We start from the raw sequence: 23,637 nt of genomic DNA on the forward strand, positions 1-23,637 counted from the left end.
GTTGAAAATAGCTTTGGGACCAGCATGTAAGCCATTCAAGCATTTTGTGTCCATTTTCTCCACATTAATCACCTACCTGTGACTTCCCTGGGTGAAAAAACATGCCCAGTGTTCTCTTCCCACATGTGCGCCTGGCATGAAGGAGGTAATTTACAGTGTTTCGGTTCAGTGCTTTGCGTTGTGTATACCTTTTGGTAGAGCCTACAGATGTTCGACAGTGGACTGCATTGTTTACACATTTGGACTGCAGTTCAAGCTGACTGGTTTCTAAAACATGGATAGACTGGGATTCACTGGAAAGGTGTGGCAGTGATGTAATGACTAATTGCATGTGCAGTCTATATATACTTACTCTATTTGACTCAGTAATGTAACTAAATTTATTATTATTGAGTGCCTCAGGAATCTTTCTTTTCTTTTTTTCAAGTCCATTGTACATATGATGAAGTCAGTGGTTGCAAACAGGACAAACATCTGTGTAGAACAGTTGAGCGGTAACGTTGTAAAGAGTCACTTTAAAGGAGGGGAGTGACAACAAAGACAAGTTTATGGCTCTATATGAGTTTTGGAAGCCTCAGGAAGAGGAGAGGGGTGAGAAAAGGATTCCTCTTCAGTTCTGGCATGCAGCTGTGAAGCCTCGTCCTGCACACACCAATACGCTCCATGGCAGGGGGTTACCATAGCGACCTGCTGACTCTGCTTTTGATTGTTGTTGCAAGGAAAGCATGGCTTTGTGTGTGTGTGCGTGTGAGCGAGATGGAGAGCGCAGTGATGTTTGTGTTTTCTGAATGGATGTTCTTGAATGGCATTCCCCAGTGGACTAAGTTGTTTGGTGTCAATTTCCACACTGAATATGTATTAACACATGCAGGGGGAACTACCATGCAGTAGTGCGCTGGGGACCTATTATCATATTACAATCAAGGAGAGGAGAAATATGTTAAATGCAATCCATGTTTTTATTTGCCCCGGAGTTCAGGTTCATTAATCACTGTAATAGACTACCATACTTGTTCATTACATGCAGCTGTGTAATTCCCACTGAGTGCATGGCCTGCACAGTGTATTGCTTGTTAATAGCATGTTGTTTTATTTCAACATTGGCCTTTGTGATGAAATGAAAAATCTGTTTTACACTATTGTCCCCCTACCCCAAAAAGGGGTAAACATGTTTGGTGTGTGAAGGAACTACAAGAAGCCTTGAGGTTAGTATAACAGAAGTTAAAGCTGAACCATCTGGGGGGAAATATCTAATTGAGATTTTTCTGAAACAGTACTGCGCTGCAATTTAAATTCCGATTATTTTCCATAAATTAAGGGTCCAGGCTTGGCTCAAGCACTGAGCGTAGTATGGCAGATGCCCTGTTGATTGTTATCATGTCATGTGGGTGTTGTTTAATTATCTACAGACGATTCACAAGCTCTGTGTGACTAGGTAAAAAAAATCCCCACTTTAAACTAGTAAATTGTAATTAAAATTGCAGCTCTTGTTGCAGATTAAATTGCGATTTCTGTGTAAAAGTGAAATATTTCAGGCATCATAGAAGTCACCTCAAAAGATTTTGAGTGACCTGACTTAATCATTATTTGTTTTTATATTAATATTGCTAATTGTGTGAGCTGCATTTTAATTTTTAATTTATTAAGTTTTAGGTGGGGAAACTGAACCCACTAACACAGAGCTTGTGAACCACCTGTAGATGAGTTGTACCAATCCAAAGCTACCAAAACACCCCTGTGTACAACACAACTGCAACTAACTGTGATTGGACTTTTTGCTCAAGCCTGCTTGGCTGAAGTAACAGGCCTGGACTTTATGAATTTATGGAATTTATGAAAAAGAGTTTCAATGTAAATCACACCTTCCAACTTTTTAATTACATTAGCCTTGTAGCTACAGCACAGGATTAAAGCAAACCAAAGAACGAAACGTATTGGCTGAACTGCTATTTTTAAGGTAAGAAAGAATGCAAATATTTCGTATTGTATTATCTCAGATGTTTCACATGTGTTTCTGTGGCAAGAGAAAGGACATAACATCCTGTAATTCCAGTCAAAATAAGGCAGGCCAGTCTTTAGCTCTGCTGCATTATGACTCTCCATTGTATTTTAATATTTCAAGAGGAGTATTGCAGTCGCCACATGCAGCAACATAATCACAGTACAACATTTTGTCCATATCGTGCAACCCTACTGTGTGCACTCTAGATGGAGTGCAAGGCTGTGGCTTCAGCCTTTTACCTGCATCTATAATTATGCTGATGCTCCTGCTGTGACCTAAAATGCATCCTTTAATGTGATGTGAAGTTTTTCTGTCTGTTCTCTATAAACATCTTTTCCTGTTTTCTTCTGTCCTTCTTTTTTCTGTATCAAACATCTTCCCACACATAGGTGTGACATAAGCCAGTCGCCAGGGCTTCTGTTGCTTTTTCCTGCAGAAGCGCTGTGAGTGGAGCAGATGAGAATTCCAGTGTGTATTCCTTAGTCTTCCCGGACCTGCCCAGAATGTCTTCATCTTACTCATTTCCCCCTTTTCCATGCTCCTCATCTCCTTTTTCCATATCCTTTCTTCAAATGCTTCAAGCCAGTACATTCACACCCCCCGTGCACTGAAAAAAATCCCCCTTTTTATTTCAGTGGAAGGTTTTGGTCAGCATACATGGGTCTTCTTTCTGTGGGCCATGATTTAAACAGGGAATGTGTTTTCACTCAACATCTTGTTAGGCTGTAGTGATTTGGATTAAAAACAGTCCGTCAATGAATGAAAGAATGGAGGCTATAAAAGAAGAGGAAGAGAGAATACAGGAAGAAATGAGGGAAAAGACAGGCAGACGAATCTTTTTTCACAGGGAGCATGCTGTTTAATGGACAGTGAGCAGATGCAGCATGTGTTAATCATTGGCTGTCATGTGACAGACACACACACATTCACACACAGGCTCTGGAAAGACAGATAAAGCGAAAAGACATTACCTTGACTGATACAGCAGTAGGCCCTATGCATTTAAAGAGTAATTCCTGATTTTATAAACATTCTTAAAGTTCCAAAATGTACTGTTCACTTCCAAGACAAGTCCATACAGTACTGTGGAGATGTCATGCCATGTTTTATTTATTTAATTTCCAGGCAAAAATGTTTTTTTGGTCTATTTCCTTTTCTCACTAAGGCCGTCTTGACAGAACCATGACACTGAGTGTCTTCTCACAGTGGAAGGAAGGACCGAAACACCTGTGGATTTTTCTGCTGTCTCTCAAGGATGAAATCATGACGCTTTTCGTGCTCTTCCAGGTCTTGCGTGGTTGTTAGGACTTGTAGGACCATGTTTTCAATATCTTTTAAGAATTCTTTTTTTTAACTCCACCTTTGCAAACTCCTTATTCAAAATGATTGTCTCACATTCAATCTGATCAGAAGTATCTCCTTAAAAATGAATAACTTGTACTTAATGGCCAATTTTACTGGAAGTTCCTGGCCTCTGTCTTTTGCACCTTTGTATATTGACATTAAGCTGCAAAAGAGGCTCGTTTGTCACCAAAACCATATTCGCATTCGCCCGTTCAGCCTACATTAGTTTGGTCCTGCCCATTTATGTTGACGTTATAAGGAGTGTTTCAGACTGTTCCGAGACAGCAGACAGATCTGTACAGGGCACCCAATGAGAACAGAACAGAATGTGTATAATGCTCAGTGATAAAGAGAGGTGGGAAAATAGCCGTGTGAAAGAAAATGATGACTGCTTTTGGTTTATAAAAGCACACAACCTTTACATGTGGATCTCCGAGGGAGAAAAAGTAATATATGGTATTATAAATTATTATATAATGTATTAGCAATGTATGGGAAATGGCACCATCTTTGTTGTCAAATCCTTTTAACTGGATGTAGAATAATAAGCACAGTAACAACTATTCAAACATGACATACAAGCTGCATATCAGTTGTTGGTCATATGCATATAAATAGTTTGTCTATATGGTTTCAGTTTGTCACTTTTTATGGTTAAATAACAAATTATTATTGCACATTGTTTGCAATACTGTTTTTGAGATGGTGCCCTACAGTAACAATGCAGCAAATAGAGAGGGTCTAAGTAGAGTCAAAATGTTGTTAAAGGTAATTCTCACCAGTTTCACTATGTTTTGTATCTGTATGAGTCACAAAACACTGAGAAATACTGGACAAAGAGAAAATGCACAAATTTCAAGACATTTCTCACACACCCAAAAATATCCACACTCTGAGACTCTGGGCTGCATGCCTTTGGCCACCTCTCTGTTAATGATTTTTTTGACCAGGGAAATCATTACAGGCATTGATAAAGGAGCATTTGTTTTAGAGCAGCATTTTTGGGAAACTCTTTCTCTCTAGTGCTCCTCAGCATTGGCCTCTACTGAACACTAAATTATTACTCAGAACGCGGGTGTCGAAACTTGTCTAATTCTTTGAAAACATGTTTTGACACGTTCTGTTTTAAATGTGTTTGTTAAACACTAAATCCTCTCAGACTGGTGTCAGTGTGATTACGGAAAGCTACATTTCTCCTTTCAAGGGAAAATAATCTCACTCGGCAGGACCGATTCCGGTGTCTCCATGTGTGTCTTCAGAAAGGGCACGCTAATCAAAACTCTCACTGCATTTGACTTTGAAATTACACTGGTCAGCAATACTTCTGTCTTTCAGACACTGTAATTCCACTGCTTAGGTGTTTGATTTCCTCAGAACTCCAAACCAAGGCTTTCTCTTTAGCATAGAGAATTGTTTTCCTTCCCTTAGTTTACTGACTTGGCATGGACTGTAAAAGCCAATCAGGTGACTGGGCAGCTGGGCAGTGCCTTCTTGTGTCCAGCTGTAGCACAATAGCCGGCAACGGGCCAGGTTGGCGGTGAAGGGCACGCCCTGTTATTTATAGAGTGTTAGAGGGGCTGACCTCATCCAGTCGGATTGGAGCACGTGGGCTTAGGCTGGTAGACAGGGAGCTCATTCTTCTCCATCACTCATGATGGTCTACAGACTGTCTAGTGCTTCTAGAGTGCACATCAGGCTTACTTACTTCATTTCAGTGTTAGCTGCATAAGAGAGGTCAGCTGACTCTGGATCTGTAAGCTCAGTGGTCACTCGTTCTTGGTGAAATCTAAATAACATGACTGATAGTATGGCAAAGTTCTTCAGTTCTGGTTCTGGTGGGCCACATCCAGCACTGTTTGGTGCTTTCCCTGTGCAACCACATCTACTAAACCTGCTTAATTGTGCTGAATACTAGCCCTTCAGGACTGGAATCTGTTGATCTTCCAAATCATACTACTTACTTGTAGTAAGGTGCCTGAAATCTGTTTGATCTTCCAGATTATCCAAATTGCATTAAATGTCTTTTTCTGTCATATATATATATATATATATATATATATATAATGTATATGTATGTATGTAGCCTAATAAAATAGGACACACAGACAACATAATTCAAAACACACCATCTTGATAACACAGCAAGAGTCAGAGATCAGTTTAGAGATGGATATAAACTCCTCCATTCTGGTCTCTGTAACTCTGAGTCAGTAATTCATAGAGTTCAAATCAAGAGTGTCACATTTTAAGATGAGACCAAGATCATGACTGTAGCCCAAAGTATATGCGAGCAATGCTCCATTTTCTTTGGGTGTGCTCTTTCAGGCGAAAATGCAGCAACAGATTACTGTTGCCATTGTCTGTTCATGTTGCTAAAGTTAAAGTTGCTAAAGAGAATTTATTCCAATACACTCTTAAAATACACGTGCCTTAAAGGGTTCTTTGGTGCCGTAGAAGATCTATATTGGTTTCCTTTCAGTGGATGGTTCTTCAAAGAACTATTTTTGTAAATGAGATGTATCTGTGAGTGTAAAGAACCTTTTTAAAGTTTAATCACGCTCTTGTATTTTTTTTTTCTGTGCTCCGATTATGTTATTAAAAGAAAAGTGAGGACAGTTCAGTTTTCTTTGATATTAGCGATTTTAATTAATACAGAACTTTGCATTATGTGAAGGATTCACACACTCATAAATCTCTTTTCAGACATGGTTGTTTAGTGAGCCAAATTATATAAACCAGTGGCTGCAATGACAATAACACAAATAAAGCAGAAAAGTGGTAAATGATGAAAAAATAAGTTTTTTTAGGCATCATTTTGCCTTATAACACCCTGCATTCTCCTCCACCATAAATAATTTAAACAAAGCCAAGTTTCAGCCAAAATCTTACCTCTAAGCTATCATAAAACAATGTCTTGAACATCAGGGAGCATTTGTAATTATTTCATGTAATGACTTTCTCTGGCTTCTTTTAAAGGGATTAAATGCTTCCATACATCTGGTTCCTATCTCCACCATCATGAACAGTTCTCACTGTGTAAGTTTCAATTCTGACTGTACGATTTATCATCAAACCACTGAGAGTGGCATTATTTATATCTTAACAGTTTAATGTTGAAAAATTGGTGGAATTCCCCTTTGAAAACCCCTCACTATTTACTTAAACTTAACCCTTCAGATTTGGCTCAGAAATTGATAAAGGGCCTGATGTTGTCATTAAAGCAAGTACAGCAGGTTTGCCGTCTGTTGGCTGTGTTCATTTCTTTTATCATTGGTGTTAGTGTTTAAATGATTTGGTCATCAAGGCCTCTTCAGCAATCAGTAACATGCTGGAACAGGCTGCTCTTTGATCCCAAACACAGTATCTGAAAAACCCTGAGAGCAGTCTGGTGTACTTCTCTGGTTTGATGTGATGCAGGTCCTGTTCAGGCCTGGTGTATGCTTGTCTTATTTGGTGCTCTGGATCAACACTGTCCCTGTTGTAGACATTGGGACTGTTCACCCTCAGCCCATCTCATTCTGATACACGCACACAACACTGCCAGAGCCTGAGAGCGTACATGCACTTTTTCGCTACAGTGACAGAGCTGCTGAGAATGGCCTCTCAAAGCCACTTATTGTATTAAGACTATTCCCGCCATGGGACTTATAATTTTCCAGCCTTATTCGGGTAATTTGAGCCTCCTCTCACCTCCTGGGGTTGAAACGGTGAGTGTATTTTATCTGGCCAAGGAGGGGCAGGAAAGGAGGTGCAGTGATGCCATTTGTTTCCTCTCCTCACCCACGGCCTCTCCTTCATTCCACCCATCGTTTGTTTTCACAAATGCAAAAAACGTTAATTAAAAGCTAGCAAACTAGCGCTCTCCCACTAGCTGCAAGCTACCTCCTCAACAGCGTTGTCTGCCAGGCCTCGTTTGAAGAATGTGGTGCGGAAATTGTTTTATTTTCATGGCTTGTAATGAGCGGTGGTTCCTGAGGGAGATGGCTGAAAAAAGTGAAGGAGAAGAAGGGAGGAAAAAAAGATGGAGGACCATTCCAAACTCCACAAAGACCTTCTTTGTAAAAACCTTCCCTCATGGTCACTGGGGAGCGTGGAACAAGCTTGCTGGTGCCAGTGCCTAAGCCAAATACATTCTCACACACACACACGCGCGCACACACACAAATACACGGAAAGAGGCCCGATGGAACATAGGTGTGGCGTGTGCAGAGCACACAACGCCACAGTTATTTTTATCTCCAAACCTCCAAGGAGAACATGACCTCAGGGGAGAAGGAAAGAAAGAGAGAATGAAAGGGAGCAGTGGGTGGACACTGAGGGGAGAGAAAGACAGAAAGGGAGGGAGAGATGAAGGCCAAGGGTGGAGGTGTAGTGGCTTTCTGAAGTCCATGTGGCGTGCACCAGTAGAAGCTTATAACTCCTCAGAGAGTAGTGCTGAATGGGGGATCCCACTGCCATTTCTTTCTCTGCATTCTCTAAATAAAGAGATGACAGTCTGGAGCTAACAAGGATGGAGTGCCATTACATCATGGCTTGGGGTCGGCCATTAGACGGGACCACTGAAAAACAAGATATGTTTTGATGGAAGGCATCACAGGTATTGTAGAGAAGCTTCCGTTCTTTCTCTAGTCTCCGTTTTTTGTCTCTCTGTGCTTTGTTTTGGGAGTTTTGAGCACTTGGGCACCAAATGAAGTAAGTCTGAAAGGGTGCGACTGAATTAAAAAGGGGGGGCACTTGGCAGCTTCATTCAGAAGTCTGTGCACATTAAATTGCTGGCTGCCTGAATTACCATTACAAATCCCACTATAAAGTCTACCTGGGTTTACTCTTGGCCCTGGAATAGTTTTGTGCCTTGTTCTGGTGAAGCATGTACAGCTATTACATGGAGGCTTGGAAAGAAGCTGGTTTTAACTTAATTTCTATTTATAGCAGAGTAAATGTTCAAGTGCTGGTAGCAGTATTGGAGCTGTATTAGGCTTAGGAGGAAGTGTTGTAATGTAATTTGACTGGCTTAGTTGTACAGGATAACATTTCTATATAACTTCCCCGAATTCCCACAGACAGCATGAATTGAGATGTCATAGAACAAATCTGTGTTATCAGGCAGCACACGTAATAACAACTCAGAACATGGTCATGTCTGTTTGGAAGTTTTGTTATTATCGTTACTCTTTACACGCAAAATGGTTCTTCAAGGTTTCTTTAGCAAAGGCAGGAGCTCTGTATAGGGCCAGGGGGATCTAAAGAACAATTTGGATGCAAAAATAGTTCTTTGCACAATTAAGTGCTACTTCCGAATGACAGAAAATGAGTTGTATGTGTTTTAAAGAACTATTTTAAAAATGGTTCTGTGTAGCATCAAAAGGGTTTCATTATTGTTGCGAGTCAGAAAACCCTTTTCAGAGTTTTTGCTAAGTAAGGTTAGTTGAGACCAGTTGCACTTAGGCATGCTTCTGGGCTTTAAATTGCTGCTAGTTCCACCTGGAGAAATGTAACATTTATTTTTAGAGATTTAAAAGTGCAGTAAAATGAATAAATTGCAGGTACTAATCTCTAATGCTGATATTTTTTAAAAGCAAATATCTACCATTATAATTCTGATGTCATTGTGCTTCCCTAATTACTAGAACAGAGTCAGCTTTAAAGTCATGCGTCAGCCAATTACAGGTAAGGTCATTCTTTATGAATTTGCACCTTCAAACTGGATTAAAATCACAAATCTCATCTGTAATGACTTCCAGTTCCTCCCCAGGTAAAACAGATCTAGCTTGAGTAAGTCTTGAAATGGACGTTTGGTTAACCAAAAGTGGATGTGAGGAAGAAGCCAGGATTTCAGAGTCATATTTGAGTATTTACTGTGGCGTCTGTCTGGGTTTTCTTCAGACGAGTGCTGTCAAACATCTGTATACACCAAATGCAAAGTAATCCATGTTATCCCAGGAAAATTGCCTTGTGAGGAAAAGGAGTGAGACAAAGGAGAGTGTTATTGGGAGCATAAAATTGTTTCCATCACATGGATTCCTGTCATAGTTATCAGAGAGAGAGAAAGAGAGAGAGAGAGACACCGACCCACAGGCAGGAGCTAGTTATTTTTCTCTGAGGCCTTGAGGAGAAAAATGGACCAACTTGGAGGAACACTCCAGTGTCTTTCAGCCTAATCTGTCTGCTATATCTGTAACATAGTCACTTACCACAGACAGCAATTTTGGCTTAGAAATGAAAAAACTGAAAACTTGTTGAGTTCAAATACAGTCATAACAGAAGCCAAATGGCAGATGCTTTAACATCTCAATACAAGGACACTATTGTCTACAGTAACTGACCAATTGCTTCATGTGTCACAAATAGAAATTAAGTTGAAAAATGTTGACATATTCCTTCAACACAAATGTGATTAGTTCTAGTTGCTTCAATATGATACATTGCTGAGTGGGAGAGATAAAGCCTGCAAAAGTGAACTGGAGGAAAGAACATAAACGTCTGTTCTGTAAAACCCTGACTAATCTATGCTCCTGCAACACAGATTAGTTCAGATTGGTCCAGAAGCAAAGCGTCCTTTGGCTCTATTGTGCTCCAGATTTCAAACCCGTATTCCAAATCCCCCTTTGTCTCTGATGTGTTCTTATTTAAAGTCAGTGAGGTTAATGTCCTTTTTTATTTATTTATTTTTTTAATGGATGAGCGTTTCAGAAAGTATGCAAGTGGGTCCGCATACAAAATAAGGCATGTGGAACAAGGTCATGAAGCACATTATAAAAGTAACTGTTGTGCGTCAGGGTTTACCTAAGAGCATACACAGAAACGGAGCGCTCCCCCACCTGGCTTTGTACTCTGTGAGCATGAATATGCACACAGTCTCTGCAGGGACCCTTTCTCTTTCATCTTTGACGATTCCTCACCAAAACCACTGAGAAGTATTCCTGCAATGTTCAGAGCTGCTCTCCCACACAACCACAGCCTCAACAACACTTCTGTGTTTATTTACACTACTGCAGAGAGGCTCGCAATTACCATGGGAGGAGAGAGGGTGTGTGTGTGTGTGTGTGTGTGCGTGCGCATGTGTGCCCATCTGTCTGTGCATGTTATTGTAGCTAGAAGGGCTACTTTTGGGGCCTGTCTCACAAAACAGAGTTTCTTGCAGGTAGCCAGTTGTAACCCTGGATCATGATGATGGATGGCGTTTTACTGACCAGCAACATGGAAACTATAATCCAGGTTATGTTCAGGATTACGAATTCTATAGAACTTTTGGAGCAAGCAGTCTGGCTGTCAGACCAATCAGACTGTTGGACCAAATAGAGGTTCTGATAGAGACTGCCTTTTGATGCAGGTAGACCCCTCCAGTTCTTTTCCAGTCATTTCGACATTTATAGCACCTAGGAGCACCACAATATTCATATTAATATTCAGGTTTTTTTTCCCACATTATTTTATTTTATTTATTACAGGGGTCATATGGCCATTTGTAAGATGATACACATTGTGAATTAAATGCAGTTAAGAGTTTCTGCTGTAAAATGAGTGATAATGGGAATGGCGGCTTTAGGTTTGTTTTTAACGCAATCTGCAATATCCCAAGTGAAAACCGTGAATGTAAAACGCTGCTCTCAGAACTGGAAAAACAGCCTACCTTGGATGATTAGCCAAGCTGTCTGCAGTCGCAAGCAAAAAGGACAAGCTTGAGCTTGAACAAGTGAAATCATCCTCACACCCTCCTGTTAGTTAATTAATTAATTAATTAAGCAATCATTACTCCATATTAATTAAGAACCATTGACCAATTGTGCTTGCACACAGAAGAATTTGATCTGCACATTTAACCCATCCATGCAGTGAAACACTCACATGCATTAGTGAACGCACACACAAGGGGCAGTGAGCACACTTGCTGAGAGCAGTGGGCAGTCCTATCCATGATACCTGGGGAGCAGTTGGGGGTTAGGTGCCTTGCTCAAGGTCACATCAGTCATATCCTATCAGCTCGGGGGATCAAACCACCAACCATCCCGTCACAAGACTGGTACCCTAATCTCCAATTTATGACTGTTTGAGAGCACCTCGCTTTCCCATTTGAGTACAATAATGACGGGCAAAGAGTGTTAGATCAAACAGTGACTGTGTGTCTAATGAGGTGCCTAAAATGCTACTTCGTTTGTGAAAACAAATGTCAGCCACCAGAGTGAGGAGAAAAAAACGACACTGATATTAGCTTCTTTATTCATCTCATCTGTGCTACCTAAAATAGAGCAGGTTTTGTGTGGTGTAAACTGTTTTGTAAAAATTGCATGTGATTTCACCCCCAGTGACATCAGTCACATGAAAGATATTGTTTTCAGTGGAGGAAACCAATGTTACTACATAGATATTAAGAATATGAAGCAGTTACTCCAGTAAGTACTAACACAGAGGCTGTGGCGACAGTAATGCCTTATATTATCAGAAATGCTTTACTTTCTTCATAGTCACAAAGTATAATTTATTTTTCCTTTGAAAAATAAACAGTTCAACTCTTCCACATGTTTTATGTGATAAGCATCATGCTTTCCTGTGCACACACACATGGTTTAATCTTAGCTTTTCTATCTAAAGCCCTGTCCCAAATGACACCCTAAGTCCTGCAGTTCTCCTCCAAGACTATGTAGGTAATTTTATCATTGTGCGCATATAAAGGGCAAAATCCTTCATGGGCTCTGGGCTTAAAAGTGTGCATTGTCTGTGTGCAGACTATGCTATGTGCAGGCCTTTTTATACTGATTTTTCTTAAATGGGCTAATTTGCTTATGGCACAATTCAAAGTCCAAGTTTTATGCCGCACAATGATGTGTTAAATGAATAAACAACTGCATTTTAGCTCAACAGGGCGGTTTGGGACAGGGTACAGAGCTGGGTTGACAGAGAAATTCTTAACTGAGCATGGACAGTGACGTAAAAAGACAGTTACGTCCACTGATTCTTCACTTCAAACTCTACTGGAGTTTCTTTGTTTTGTTTGCTTATTCCTCGGCATTGTTTGCATGACTGAAAAACTCAAAAGTGGCACTGAAAAGAAGTACAGTACTGTGCAAAAGTCAGAGACCACCTATTATTTATTTAATTTCTTAGTAGAACAGAATGCTATTCATTTCATCGGCACAAAGAGAAATAGAAACCGCCTCATTAACTAATTATAATTTCAGTATTTAAGTAATCCACATTTTCCACAGATGTTCCAAGTTGCATGCGTTTGGGAGACTTGCTTTTAGTTTTTCAAAGGAATCTGCAGAGATTTTTATGCTACACCTCCTAAGTTCAGTCTTAGAAGCTTTAGATTCTGTGGTGGTCAGTTCATTGTTCTGAGAACACCAGCAGCTTCTTTGTTTAATTTACAAATTTTCATTTTTTCAGTAAGGGCTTCTCAGCAGCTACACATCGTTTCAGGCTCATAGTTGTCTTCTCTCAGTGGAAGGATGGACAGAAATATGTGTGGATTTTTCAGATCTGAAGCAAGAGTGGAGCTTGATTTTCTTAAAGATTGAAACTTTAGAAGTATGTCCAAAAATGTCTCCTCAAGAATGAATAACTTATTGACTGTTTTGACTGGAAATAGAAAAAGTCTCTGCCTTTTGCACAGTGCTGTATGTGTATAGTGAGTTTGTTTGTGGTACTCTGAATAGCCTATAATGAAGTGCAGTCTTTTATAAGGTATACATTTTTTAACTAAGCGCAGATTACTAAACGCAGATGATTAAAAGGAATATTTGAATCACAAAAAAAAAGTCTTGTGGCACGTAAAGGAGAACAGGTAAATGAATGAATATGTCTAATTCATTATTTATTGAAATTATCATGAAATTCGATAATAGAAATTATTGGCCCAAGGTGGTTGTTAAGCACCATCGTAAAAAGTTAACTGTGTTTCCATTTGTTAGGTTTGTGTGTGTGTGTGTGTGTGTGTGTGTGTGTGTGTGTGTGTGTGTGTGTTTGTGTACATTACTGTAGCAATAAAGGGCACTCTTGGAATCTGTGTGTCTGTGTTTGTGTTATTGTAGCAACATTGGCCACTTTTCCAACGTGTGTGTGTTTACATGCCTCCACCTCTCCACCGCTGGCCGTTCCTGTTTTACAGAACAAAAGAATAATGGACCAAGGGATGAAGTTAGAGAGCTGCAGACATGTGGTAGTGATCACAGAGAGATGCTGACAGACATGCACACACCAGCAAACCTGTCCACTTGTGACAGGCTTCAGTTTGGCCACTTCTCTTCATGTTCAGACTGTGTGTGCAAATCCTCACAGTCTACTCTGTGTAACTCGCCTGGTTCAGTCAGATTGACCAATTAGCAACGTGCTTCCTTTTCTGTTCACTAACCTTGTGAGTTGTGGCACAGCTCCAGCTGATACCAGCAGGGTGAGCTATTGATTTAGTGTGCAGCCTGGTATTCGCTAGGTGTTTGATGAGAGAAGTTGGTGTTCAGTAGCAGATAAGACTGTGGAGGAGGGCCTGTAAAAGAGAGCGATGCGTTCTTCTGTGTTCTTTAGTTCACTGTGGGACTGGATTCACTGAGACTGCACTGGTTTGCAGTAGTATTCAGGGACTGTCCAGAAATGACTAAACAAGGCATGCAGTCTTTTCTACCATGGTGGAAGTAAAAACTTTTAAAATAGTATTGACACACAGAAACCTGGGTTTAGATTATTATTTTATTATGAATATTTGAAAGACATATCAAGCTGATTGACTGGCAAAATACATTTCTTTCTTAATGTGGAATGCAAATTTTTCAAAATCTGCATAATTCAGTTTCTGAAATGTAAATAAAGTCATTCAGAGTGGTTTGATACGAAATATTTCACTGTAGAGAAACATTCTGACTCAGATTTCTATTCAGTGTTTTTGATGGGAACCAGGGGTTGTGATGACCATGTGTGAACCTACACATATCTCAAGTTTTTACATTATTAATGGTAAAATAGTGGTGAATCCGAAAAAATAACTTAATAGTTATTAAAAAATAACTATTTTGCCTTTAAAAAAAAAGTACATTTTAGGCCAAAATCTTAAGTCTCAAAACTATTGTACAACAATGTCTCAGGAATCAGGTAAAATATTCATAACAATTTTATGAAAAAAACTTTCTGCAAGGTAGTTTTCAGAAGCATTAAGCTCTTTCGACGTCTGGTTCCCATCACCACCTCTGTGAACAGTTCTGACTCAGTACATTTCTCAAGAACGCACCATTTCACGTCAGACCACTCTGAATGACACTGTTTAGTCATGTGAATATGCAGAAAGTCCCCTTTAATCCATGGGCTTGTGCTGTGTCTTTCTAATGACACCAAAGATTTCAGGAGTTCTTTGGAATAGTCTGATAGTGTAGTACATGATATGCTCTGAATGCTGACAGGAGAACATTCTATCACACAGGGATCAGAGATCAGACACATTACTAATATACCCATAAGTGTCACTAAGCAAGAGAAAAGCATCTGCTAATATGTAAATGTAAAGGCAAAGTTTTTTATGTTCTGTCTGCTTTACAGTGAGATGAACAAATTAGTTATGGAATTTAGGTCAGCACGATGCAGTGTGGAGTCCAAGAGCAAGAATGGCTAGAAAGGCCTTGATTGACTACATTGCCTGATAGATACCTATACAGTGCTATGAAGGCAGGTTATCTGAGAAGTGTGGCAAGGTGGGTCTTTCTTCATGTAGTTCACAGTGAAACTGAATCATTATGATTCCATTATGGAATTCACAATAGCTGTGTACAGGCACAGGTGCGCAGTGTAACGATATTTATCGTTATCGTGATACATTATTTCACAAGAGCACTGGCAGGCTACACATTTCATTATAAAGGGAGCATAAATAGTCTTGTTTAATGAGATTGAGTGCAGTGTCATAGGTGAAGAAAGAAAAAATATTTTGGTGCATATTATGTACCAAGAAAATGTCTTGAGGTACTAGAATATATTTCTGCTATATCGCCCACCCTGGTTCCAGCTATGTTATTACAGCAGTCAGCTTTTTTGATAATATCAGACTTTACATTACAGGATCTAATATGTACTTGTTGGGTTTCTCATCCCTAATTTATACCTGCTAGGTTGCAGAGTCTTCTATCATGGCCTGATTTGTGGTGCAGAGTCCTGTCTGCTGGAATGGGAGATGTTTGTGCTGCTGATGGTGATCCCTGAGCTTGATGGAGTATGATTTATATACAGTGGCAGGGCTAATGTTTATTTGTGTGAGATTTATGTGCCGCTGTTTAGACTGGCTGTATCACATACGTGTGTGTGTGTGTGTGTGTGTGTGTGTGTGTGTGTGTGTGTGTGTGAGAGAGAGAGAGAGAGAACTGTATGTGTATGGTGTGTATAATTGACCTTTGACTCTTCTGTCCTCCTGGAGATTAAGGAAGTAGGGAAATGAACTGCCTGTCTGTGTGTGTGTAGTTGTGTGAGCATGTACTGCATGTTTATTGTGTACAAAATGCTGCCATAATGTCAGAGTAAGGTCAAGTGTTTATGTTTAAAGATAACTGCAGAGCTTAAGACAACGTTCAGCCTTGTTTTACAAAAATGGTTTAGATTAAATACGTTTGAGTGAATTTAACATTTTAACATTCCTTTTTTCTCTTTTCTTTTTCTTTCTTTTTCTTCCTCTGTTTTATTTCTTTATCTCTTACTTTCTTTTTCTTACTTTTTTGTTTGTTTCTTCTTCTTTTTTTCTTTATCTGTCTTTTACTTTCTCTTTTTCTCTCCTTTTTTCTTTGACTTTGTGTTTTTCATTTCTCTCCATCTTTTTTCTCTCCTTTTTTCTATTCTTTCTTCTCTCTGTTTTGCTTTTCTCCTCTTTTCTTTTTCTTTGATTTTGTTTCATTAACTCCTTTCTTTTCCTCACATTGTTGTTGCATTTTCTCTCTTTTCTCACACACTCTCTGTGTCTGTCTCTATCTCTTGCTTGCGCGCTCTCTCTCTCTCTCTCTCTCTCTCTCTCTCTCTCTCTCTCTCTCTCTCTCTCTCTCTCTCTCTCTCTCTCTCTCTCTCTCTCTCTCTCTCTCTCTCTCTCTTTCTCAGATAGAGGAAGGCGGGAAGGCAGCTCAGTGTAAGAAGTTGAAAGTGGGAGACGAGCTGGTCAACATCAATGGTTCTGCGCTCTACGGCTCTCGCCAAGAAGCTCTCATCCTCATCAAAGGCTCCTACAGGGTTCTGAAGCTCATAGTTCGCAGGTATACAGTCTGTTCTCCCTTTCATGCACATGCTAAGCACAGGTCAGGGAGTGTTTCCGGTCAGAGATATTCTGGATCAGTATGACTGAAGAAGGAAAGGCTGCTCAGATATCGATGATCTCAGTGGGATGACCTCTCAGAGCATTTTAAGAGAACTGTGTGTGTGTGTGTGTGTGTGTGTGTGTGTGTAGGGGGGAGTGTGAGAAAGAGAAATGCTGACGCTCAGATATGTGGAAGTAGCCACCCAGTGTGTACTGTTTGCTTTAGCAGGGCTGATATGATCTGACGTCAGTGAAGTTCGGCAGACAGGCATTAGGTCACTCGTGCCCAGTGACGGCTGTCTGACTCACCCAGCACTACTCCTGCTCTCATCTTGGAGAACCAGGCCAAAATGACCTCAGTGGTATCTGTACAGCTACACTGTTTAATGAGTAGAGGATTAGCACTGATTAGGATTAGGGATTTCCAGATACAATCTGACAGATTAGTACCGTTAGCCATTAAAGGCATAGTTTAATATATCAATTATCAACTGTGTTAGAGCCCTGAAGACCAAACACCACCTCTGCAACTTCTTACCTCAGCTTCTGGCAATAAAGGACCTTTCACATCTCTCTTCTTTGACCAGTTGCACATACACTTTATTACCCTCCCATTGCACAAGCAGTCTTAGTGTCTTAACTGTGCAACTATTTTAAACCACTTGTAGTATTTGCAGTGCCAGTGCCAGTTATAAAAAGTGCTAAAAAGTAGAAATTATGGTTGTTAGTATGTCAGACTGTGCACATACTATAAAACATAATTGTAGAATTTTTAAGGAGCCTTACTGGCTGATGGGGTTGGGACAGTTTGACATTTTTACAATATGATTACCAAGTAAAATGAAAACAAATCAGTTTTAAGCAGCTATTAAAAAAGACAAGAAAGTGCTGAAATTGCCACGATCATTTAATTAAACTCATTAAACTCATTTAGTTCTCTGAGATGTCTGTGCGTCGTGTGAGGGGGGTCTTAAGGTGGTGGTTCTCATAACATTAACTTTGGACACATTTTTGACAATGATTTGATGACCTTTAACACAAGCCCACTGTTACCATGTTGACTTTATAAACTAAGTGCGAGAAGCAGGAAAAGGCTTTTATTGAGATGGCAGGCCAGCATATGCAGCTCTGAGTCAAACAGCTAACTGCTGATTTGTGTATGTCAAACATTACATAAGTACTAGCCAACTAGGCTAAAAGGTAGGTAAAAAGTGCACATTACTTTGTTCAGAGCGAGGAAGAGCTGTTGGATGTTTGCAGATTTGTTGCTTGGTTTATTAATGATCAATAATGACATGTTTTGTATTTGTTTGGCAGCCCCCGCATGTGATATTAGTATTTAGCAACGCAGCATGTTTACTACAAACATGGCCTGTAGAGCTAGCCCACCAGCCCTGCTAAGCAGTCCATGTCCCGTGCTTGCCGAAATCCAATCATATGCCGAGTAACTGTGAAACCGTGACACTGTAGCAACCCTACTGGCAGCCTAGCTTATAGGAATTGGAATGCTTTTACTAACTCTTATGTGTGACTGTGTTATCTACAAAAGCACAAATATAAATCAATGCTCAGTAAAGAACTTGGATCGGTATTGGGGCAAAAAAACAGGATTGGGACATCCCTGATTAGAATTGGCTGTGTACAGGGAAAAAGCTGTAAATTCCACCTCTTTGTGACTGCGTGGTTATTTGATTCACTGTCTGACTTGTATTTGGAATCTAACACAACTACCTTGTCCCTAGACAATATTGTCTATCCAGGTTATACCGTCACCTGGAAATTAAGACAAATCCTTAGTCCTGTCTGTAGACAGCTGCTAGGCTGTTATAGTGATTTGTTCTTGTCTACTGGGGCTGGTTCACTTGCTGATCAGCCAGACTGGCTTCCCATGCACTGCAACTAATCTATAGAAGTTTATATATCCTAATTTTTTACTGCCTCACACTGGCTAAAGCTGAAACTACAGTGGATAAGGGCATGGATGGCAGACTCCTGCTCCTGCAACCCTGGTGAGTGTGTGTTTAGTAAGAGGGGAAATCTTCAGTTTCTTATTCAGGTCATTCTTCTGCATCAGTTAGCAGTCAGTCATATTTGTGTCTGGTCATTCTATTGTGTGTGTGTGTGTGTGTGTTTGTGTGTGTGTGTGTGTGTGTGTGTGTGTGTGTGTGTGTGTGTGTGTGTGGGGCACAATGTCCAGACAGGCCTGTACTCGGACAGCTCTGCACACTAGTAATGCTGGCTCTGTTTAAGTATCAAGTTATGGATAAGGGGGTGAGGAGAGTGTTGGGGGCAGAAACGGAAAAATTCCTCCCCTTTTTACATCCGTTTATTTGGCGGCAGTTCAGAAATGCACCACTGAGTCTCAGTGTTATTAGCCTGCCTGTGGTTTCTCTCTCTCACTGGTTTTTGAGGCATCCCAGACCTGTGTGTGTGTGTGTGTGTGTGTGTGTGTGTGTGTGTGTGTGTGTGGGTTCTATTACATGTTAAAGACAAAAACCATAGAAACAAACTTACATTTAAGGAAAACATACTATTTATGACTTATTAGCATTATTATTATTATGTTAAATTTAATGTGTTAAATTATTGACGTCACTGACTCCTTAATGCTGTTAATACATTTTTACTGAATTTGACTATTTGAAGCATCTGTAGTTCCAGCCTGAAGCCCAGCTGCTTGTGTGGTGTTGCTATAAATCTGTGTCTGACGCCTCTTGTTCAAATACAGATTTTAAATGAAAAGTTCTGTTGATGGCTCCCTTGATAAAACTGAAGTCATTTCCTGCTACGTCAGTAACTTTAGCACCAGAGGAAACCTTCAGCAGACTACACTGGACAGTGCTCATGGTAGAACTATGGATAAAGCACCAAACTGAAAAGTTTGCAAAGTGCAAAGCTTCAGATCCCCGCGAGGGCCACTCCACAATGACAATCCATGAGGTGTGTGTGTGAGAGCGAGAGGCTACAATCACAGAGGAGTTGAAACCTTTGATTGGATTTATGATATAGCTACTGTTGCTCTTACAATGAAGAAAACTGGAGACTTCATTAGCCTTATTTCCATTTCATGTTTGTAGTGCATTCACATTGTTTTTCATGTTCAGTTCAAATGAAATAAATTTACTGAAATGTTCAAAGTAATAAATACATTCTGGTGACACTTATTTTGTCCACTGATATAGCTATGACATGCAAAATGCACTGCTTTTTAAATGGTGGGGGGTCTTTCTTTAGGTCCAAAACTGAGCAAATAAGACAAATGATAATCATGACTAACTCTACAAAATAATGTTATTAATTGTGGTCAGATTTTATTTACATATTAAAATAATTTTCATTTTCAATTTCATTTGCCTTTTTTTTACATCTTATGAAAATACCAGCTGCTTTTAACACAATTTGAAAATGTCCTGATAAATTGACCAATAGAAATGGTCCAAAATTATTTAGAATAAAAGAAACTAATATTTCTGCTATTGCTGTGTGTGTGTGTGTGTGTGTGTGTGTGTGTGTGTGTGTGTGTGTGTGTGTGTGTTCTGTGCTCCTCTTTTCACAAGTGTGTGAGTGAACCCACCATCAGAACTTTGAGACACTTAAAGGGGTCTGGATTGCATGTTTTGGTTTGTGCTGTATGGACAGATTATTACAGTATGTTCTATGTGGTTTGTGTGTGTGTGTGTGTGTGTGTGTGTGTGTGTGTGTTCTGCATTGGCAGGAAATAAAAAGCACATTCATTCCTGGCTCTTGGTGGTATCAGGGCACCTTTGTGTCATTTGTGGCTGATGCTGTAGATGCCAGTTGTTTATTTTATTCCAGTAGATGGTTTCTTGTCGTTACAGTGTGTAGTTTTTGGTAAATGTCAGGATGATGTTCTCCATGACTCCGCCGCGGCTGCCGTTGTCACGGTTGCTGACGCCCTCTTTGCCACCCAAGTCCATGGAGATTATTGCTGGAATGTTTCAGTATACAACCCCTGATTTCCAACGTTAGAGCCGGAGGAGGTATGAAAGACTCCAAAACAGTGGGGCTGCCATTGTCTAACTATTTGTTTCTTCTCTTTCTAGGGAATTTTAACAGGCAAAAAATGATTTGAGCCCATTTTTTAAAGTGCTCACTTATTCTATTTTATTATTATATCTAAATGATGCCAGTACATGAGTGAATTCTTATAAATATTTACTGTTATGTACTCACCAAATGTTGGGAATACCTCCTCTCATTGGGAATATCTCCACTCATTGTCCATTTTATCAGGTCCACTTACCTTGTAGGAGCTCTTTATAGTTCCTGAATTACACACTGCAGTCTGTCTGTTTCTCTGCATACTTTGTTAGTCCCTTTTCACCCTGCTACTTAATGGTCAGAACCTCCACAGGACCACCACAGAGCAGCTACAGTGGTGCTTGAAAGTTTGTGAACCCTTTAAAATTTTCTATATTTCTGCATAAATATGACCTAAAACATCAACAGATTTTCAAGTCCTAAAAGTAGATAAATAGAACCCAGTTAAGCAAATGACAGAAAAATATTACACTTGGTCATTTGTTTATTGAGGAAAATGATCCAATATTACAGATTTGTGAGTGGGAAAAGTATGTGAACCTGTGGGATTAGCAGTTAATTTGAAGATGAAATTAGTTCAGGTGTTTTCAATCAATGGGATGACAAATAGGTGTGAGTGGGCACCCTGTTTTATTTAAAGAACAGGGATCTGTCAAAGTCTGCTCTTCTCAACACGTGTTTATGGAAGTGTATCATGGCCCGAAAACTGCTACCTAAAAAGAACATTGCTGCTCGTCTGCAGTTTGCTGAGGATCACATGGACAAGCCAGAAGGCTATTGGAAGACTGTTTTGTGGACGGATGAGACCAAAATAGAACTTTTTGGTTTAAATGAAAAGCGTTATGTTTGGAGAAAGGAAAACACTGCATTCCTGCATAAGAACCTTATCCCATCTGTGAAACATGGTGGTGGTTGTAGTATCATGGGCTGCATCTGGGCCAGGACGGCTTGCCATCATTGATGGAACAATGAATTCTGAATTATATCAGAGAATTCTAAAGTAAAATATCAGGACACCTGTCCATGAACTGAATCTCAAGAGAAGGTGGGTCATACAGCAAGACAATGACCCTAAGCACACAAGATGTTCTACCAAAGAATAGTTAAAGAAAAATAAAGTTAATGTTCTAGAATGGCCAAGTCAAAATCCTGACCTTAATCCCATCGAAATGTTGTGGAAGGACCTGAAGCAGCAGTTCCTATGAGGAAACCCACCAACATCCCAGAGTTGAAGCTGTTCTGTACGGAAGAATGGGCTAAAATTCCTCCAAGCTGGTGTGCAGGACTGATCAACAGTTACCGGAAACGTTTAGTTGCAATTATTGCTGCACAGGGTGGGGTCACACCAGATACTGAAAGCAAAGGTTCACTTACTTTTGCCACTCACAAATCTGTAATATGGGATCAATTTCCTCAATAAACAAATGACCAAGTATAATATTTTTGTGCCATTTGTTTAACTGGGTTCTCTTTATCTAATTTTAGTTTGAAAATCTTTTGATGTTTTAGGTCATATTTATGCAGAAATATTGAAAATTCTAAAGGGTTCACAAACTTTCAAGCACCACGTTACTATTTGGGTGGTGGATCATTCTCAGTACTGCAGGGATACTGGTGTGGTGGTGGTGGTGTGTTAGTGTGTGTAGTGCTGGCATGAGTAAATCAGACACAGCAGTGCTGTCCACTCACTGCCCACTCTGTTAAGGCACTCCTACCTTGTTGTTCCACCTTGTAGACATAAAGTTGTCGATGGCTCATCTGCTGCTGCACAGTTTGTGTCTAGTCCTTCATCAGTGGTCACAGGATGCTGCCCACAGGACACTGTTGGTTGGATATTTTTGGTTGGTGGACTATTCTCGGTCCAGCAGTGACACTGATGTGTTTAAAAACATCAGCAGCACTGCTGTGTCTGATCCACTTGTACCACTGTCCCAAGTTTTTGGACTCGGGCTTGTACTAGAGAACTAATGTATAAGTTAGTTCTTGTACTTGAAGGAGAGTGCACCATAACAGACACAGCTGACTGGCAAGTATCGTTTGTCTGTGCTCATCTTCTCTTGAGTTGCCTCTTTTTCCTCTTCTGTGCGAACAGGCAGTTATCCTCTGCCCCTACAGGCTACTCGGATGAAGACAGGACTGTGTGTGTGTGTGTGTGTGTGTGTGTGTGTGTGTGTGTGTGTGTGTGTGTGTGTGTGTGTGTGTGAGAGAGAATGGGAAGGTGACACAAGGAGTAAATAGGATGTTTTGTAGTGTTCAGTAGCTGAAGATTGTGTGTACCTCCTTCCTGCTTACATTGTTTAGCAGCAACTGTTTGGGTAAAGATTGTTTTGAACGTTGCTCAATAGACCCAGACTGATGAGGTCATTTCAGACTCTTGATGTTGGTGCTTGAAGTTCTGAATTGATGCATCAAATTACCTTTATGCTCAGAGAGTCTATTACAGTAAGACAGTGAGCTATGAGAAGATGTGTATTACAGTGATTTTTACCATGGTTAAGGTGTGTTTAAAAATAGCTTGAAGTGGCATTGTTTTCTTACAAAGGCATAAAAAAATGCAACAAAATGCAGCAATGGTAAAATAAATACTTTCAGTTATTGCTAATAATAATCACAATAAACAGTTCTTCTGCCAAGAAATAGTTTAACAATAAGCTATGGCTGCTAAGCTACATACAGTAACAGCCATTATTCCATAAACAGCACAAGAGTTTTAAATAACACAGTGCATTAAAGGGGAATTCCACCAGTTAATACATAATTTAATTATTGATATGTACTAACCAAATTCATTCTGAGTGGTTTATCTTACCTCAAAACTATCATAAGTCAAAGGTCTCAGGCATCAGGCAGCTTATTCATAAGCATTTCATGTATTAATTTTCTGTACGGGAGGTTTTAAAGGAGCATTTCATGTCAAACCACTCTGTTTTTTACCAATTAAATTATGCAGGAATTAAGAAAATTGGTGGAATTCTTCTTT

The 23,637-nt window shown here is 39.9% G+C and overlaps 1 protein-coding gene across 2 annotated transcripts in view; it reads left to right on the forward strand.

Annotated features, from left to right (window-relative positions):
- shroom4 (shroom family member 4) overlaps positions 1–23,637 on the forward strand; it is a 70,791-nt gene that overhangs the window by 19,635 nt on the left and 27,519 nt on the right. Inside the window, exons 1-2 of one of the 2 annotated variants that reach the window (XM_037545187.1) lie at positions 7,786–7,943; positions 16,403–16,554. Coding sequence is in view for 1 of the 2 variants with exons in the window: in XM_017709881.2 (XP_017565370.1) it covers positions 16,403–16,554 (152 nt within the window). In the remaining variant the exon portion in view is untranslated. Of the gene's footprint in view, positions 1–7,785; positions 7,944–16,402; positions 16,555–23,637 lie in introns of those variants that run through there. The other variant, XM_017709881.2, reaches the window with a different exon arrangement.

This window comes from Pygocentrus nattereri, chromosome 2, assembly GCF_015220715.1.
Source record: "Pygocentrus nattereri isolate fPygNat1 chromosome 2, fPygNat1.pri, whole genome shotgun sequence".
Lineage (NCBI taxonomy): Eukaryota > Metazoa > Chordata > Actinopteri > Characiformes > Serrasalmidae > Pygocentrus > Pygocentrus nattereri.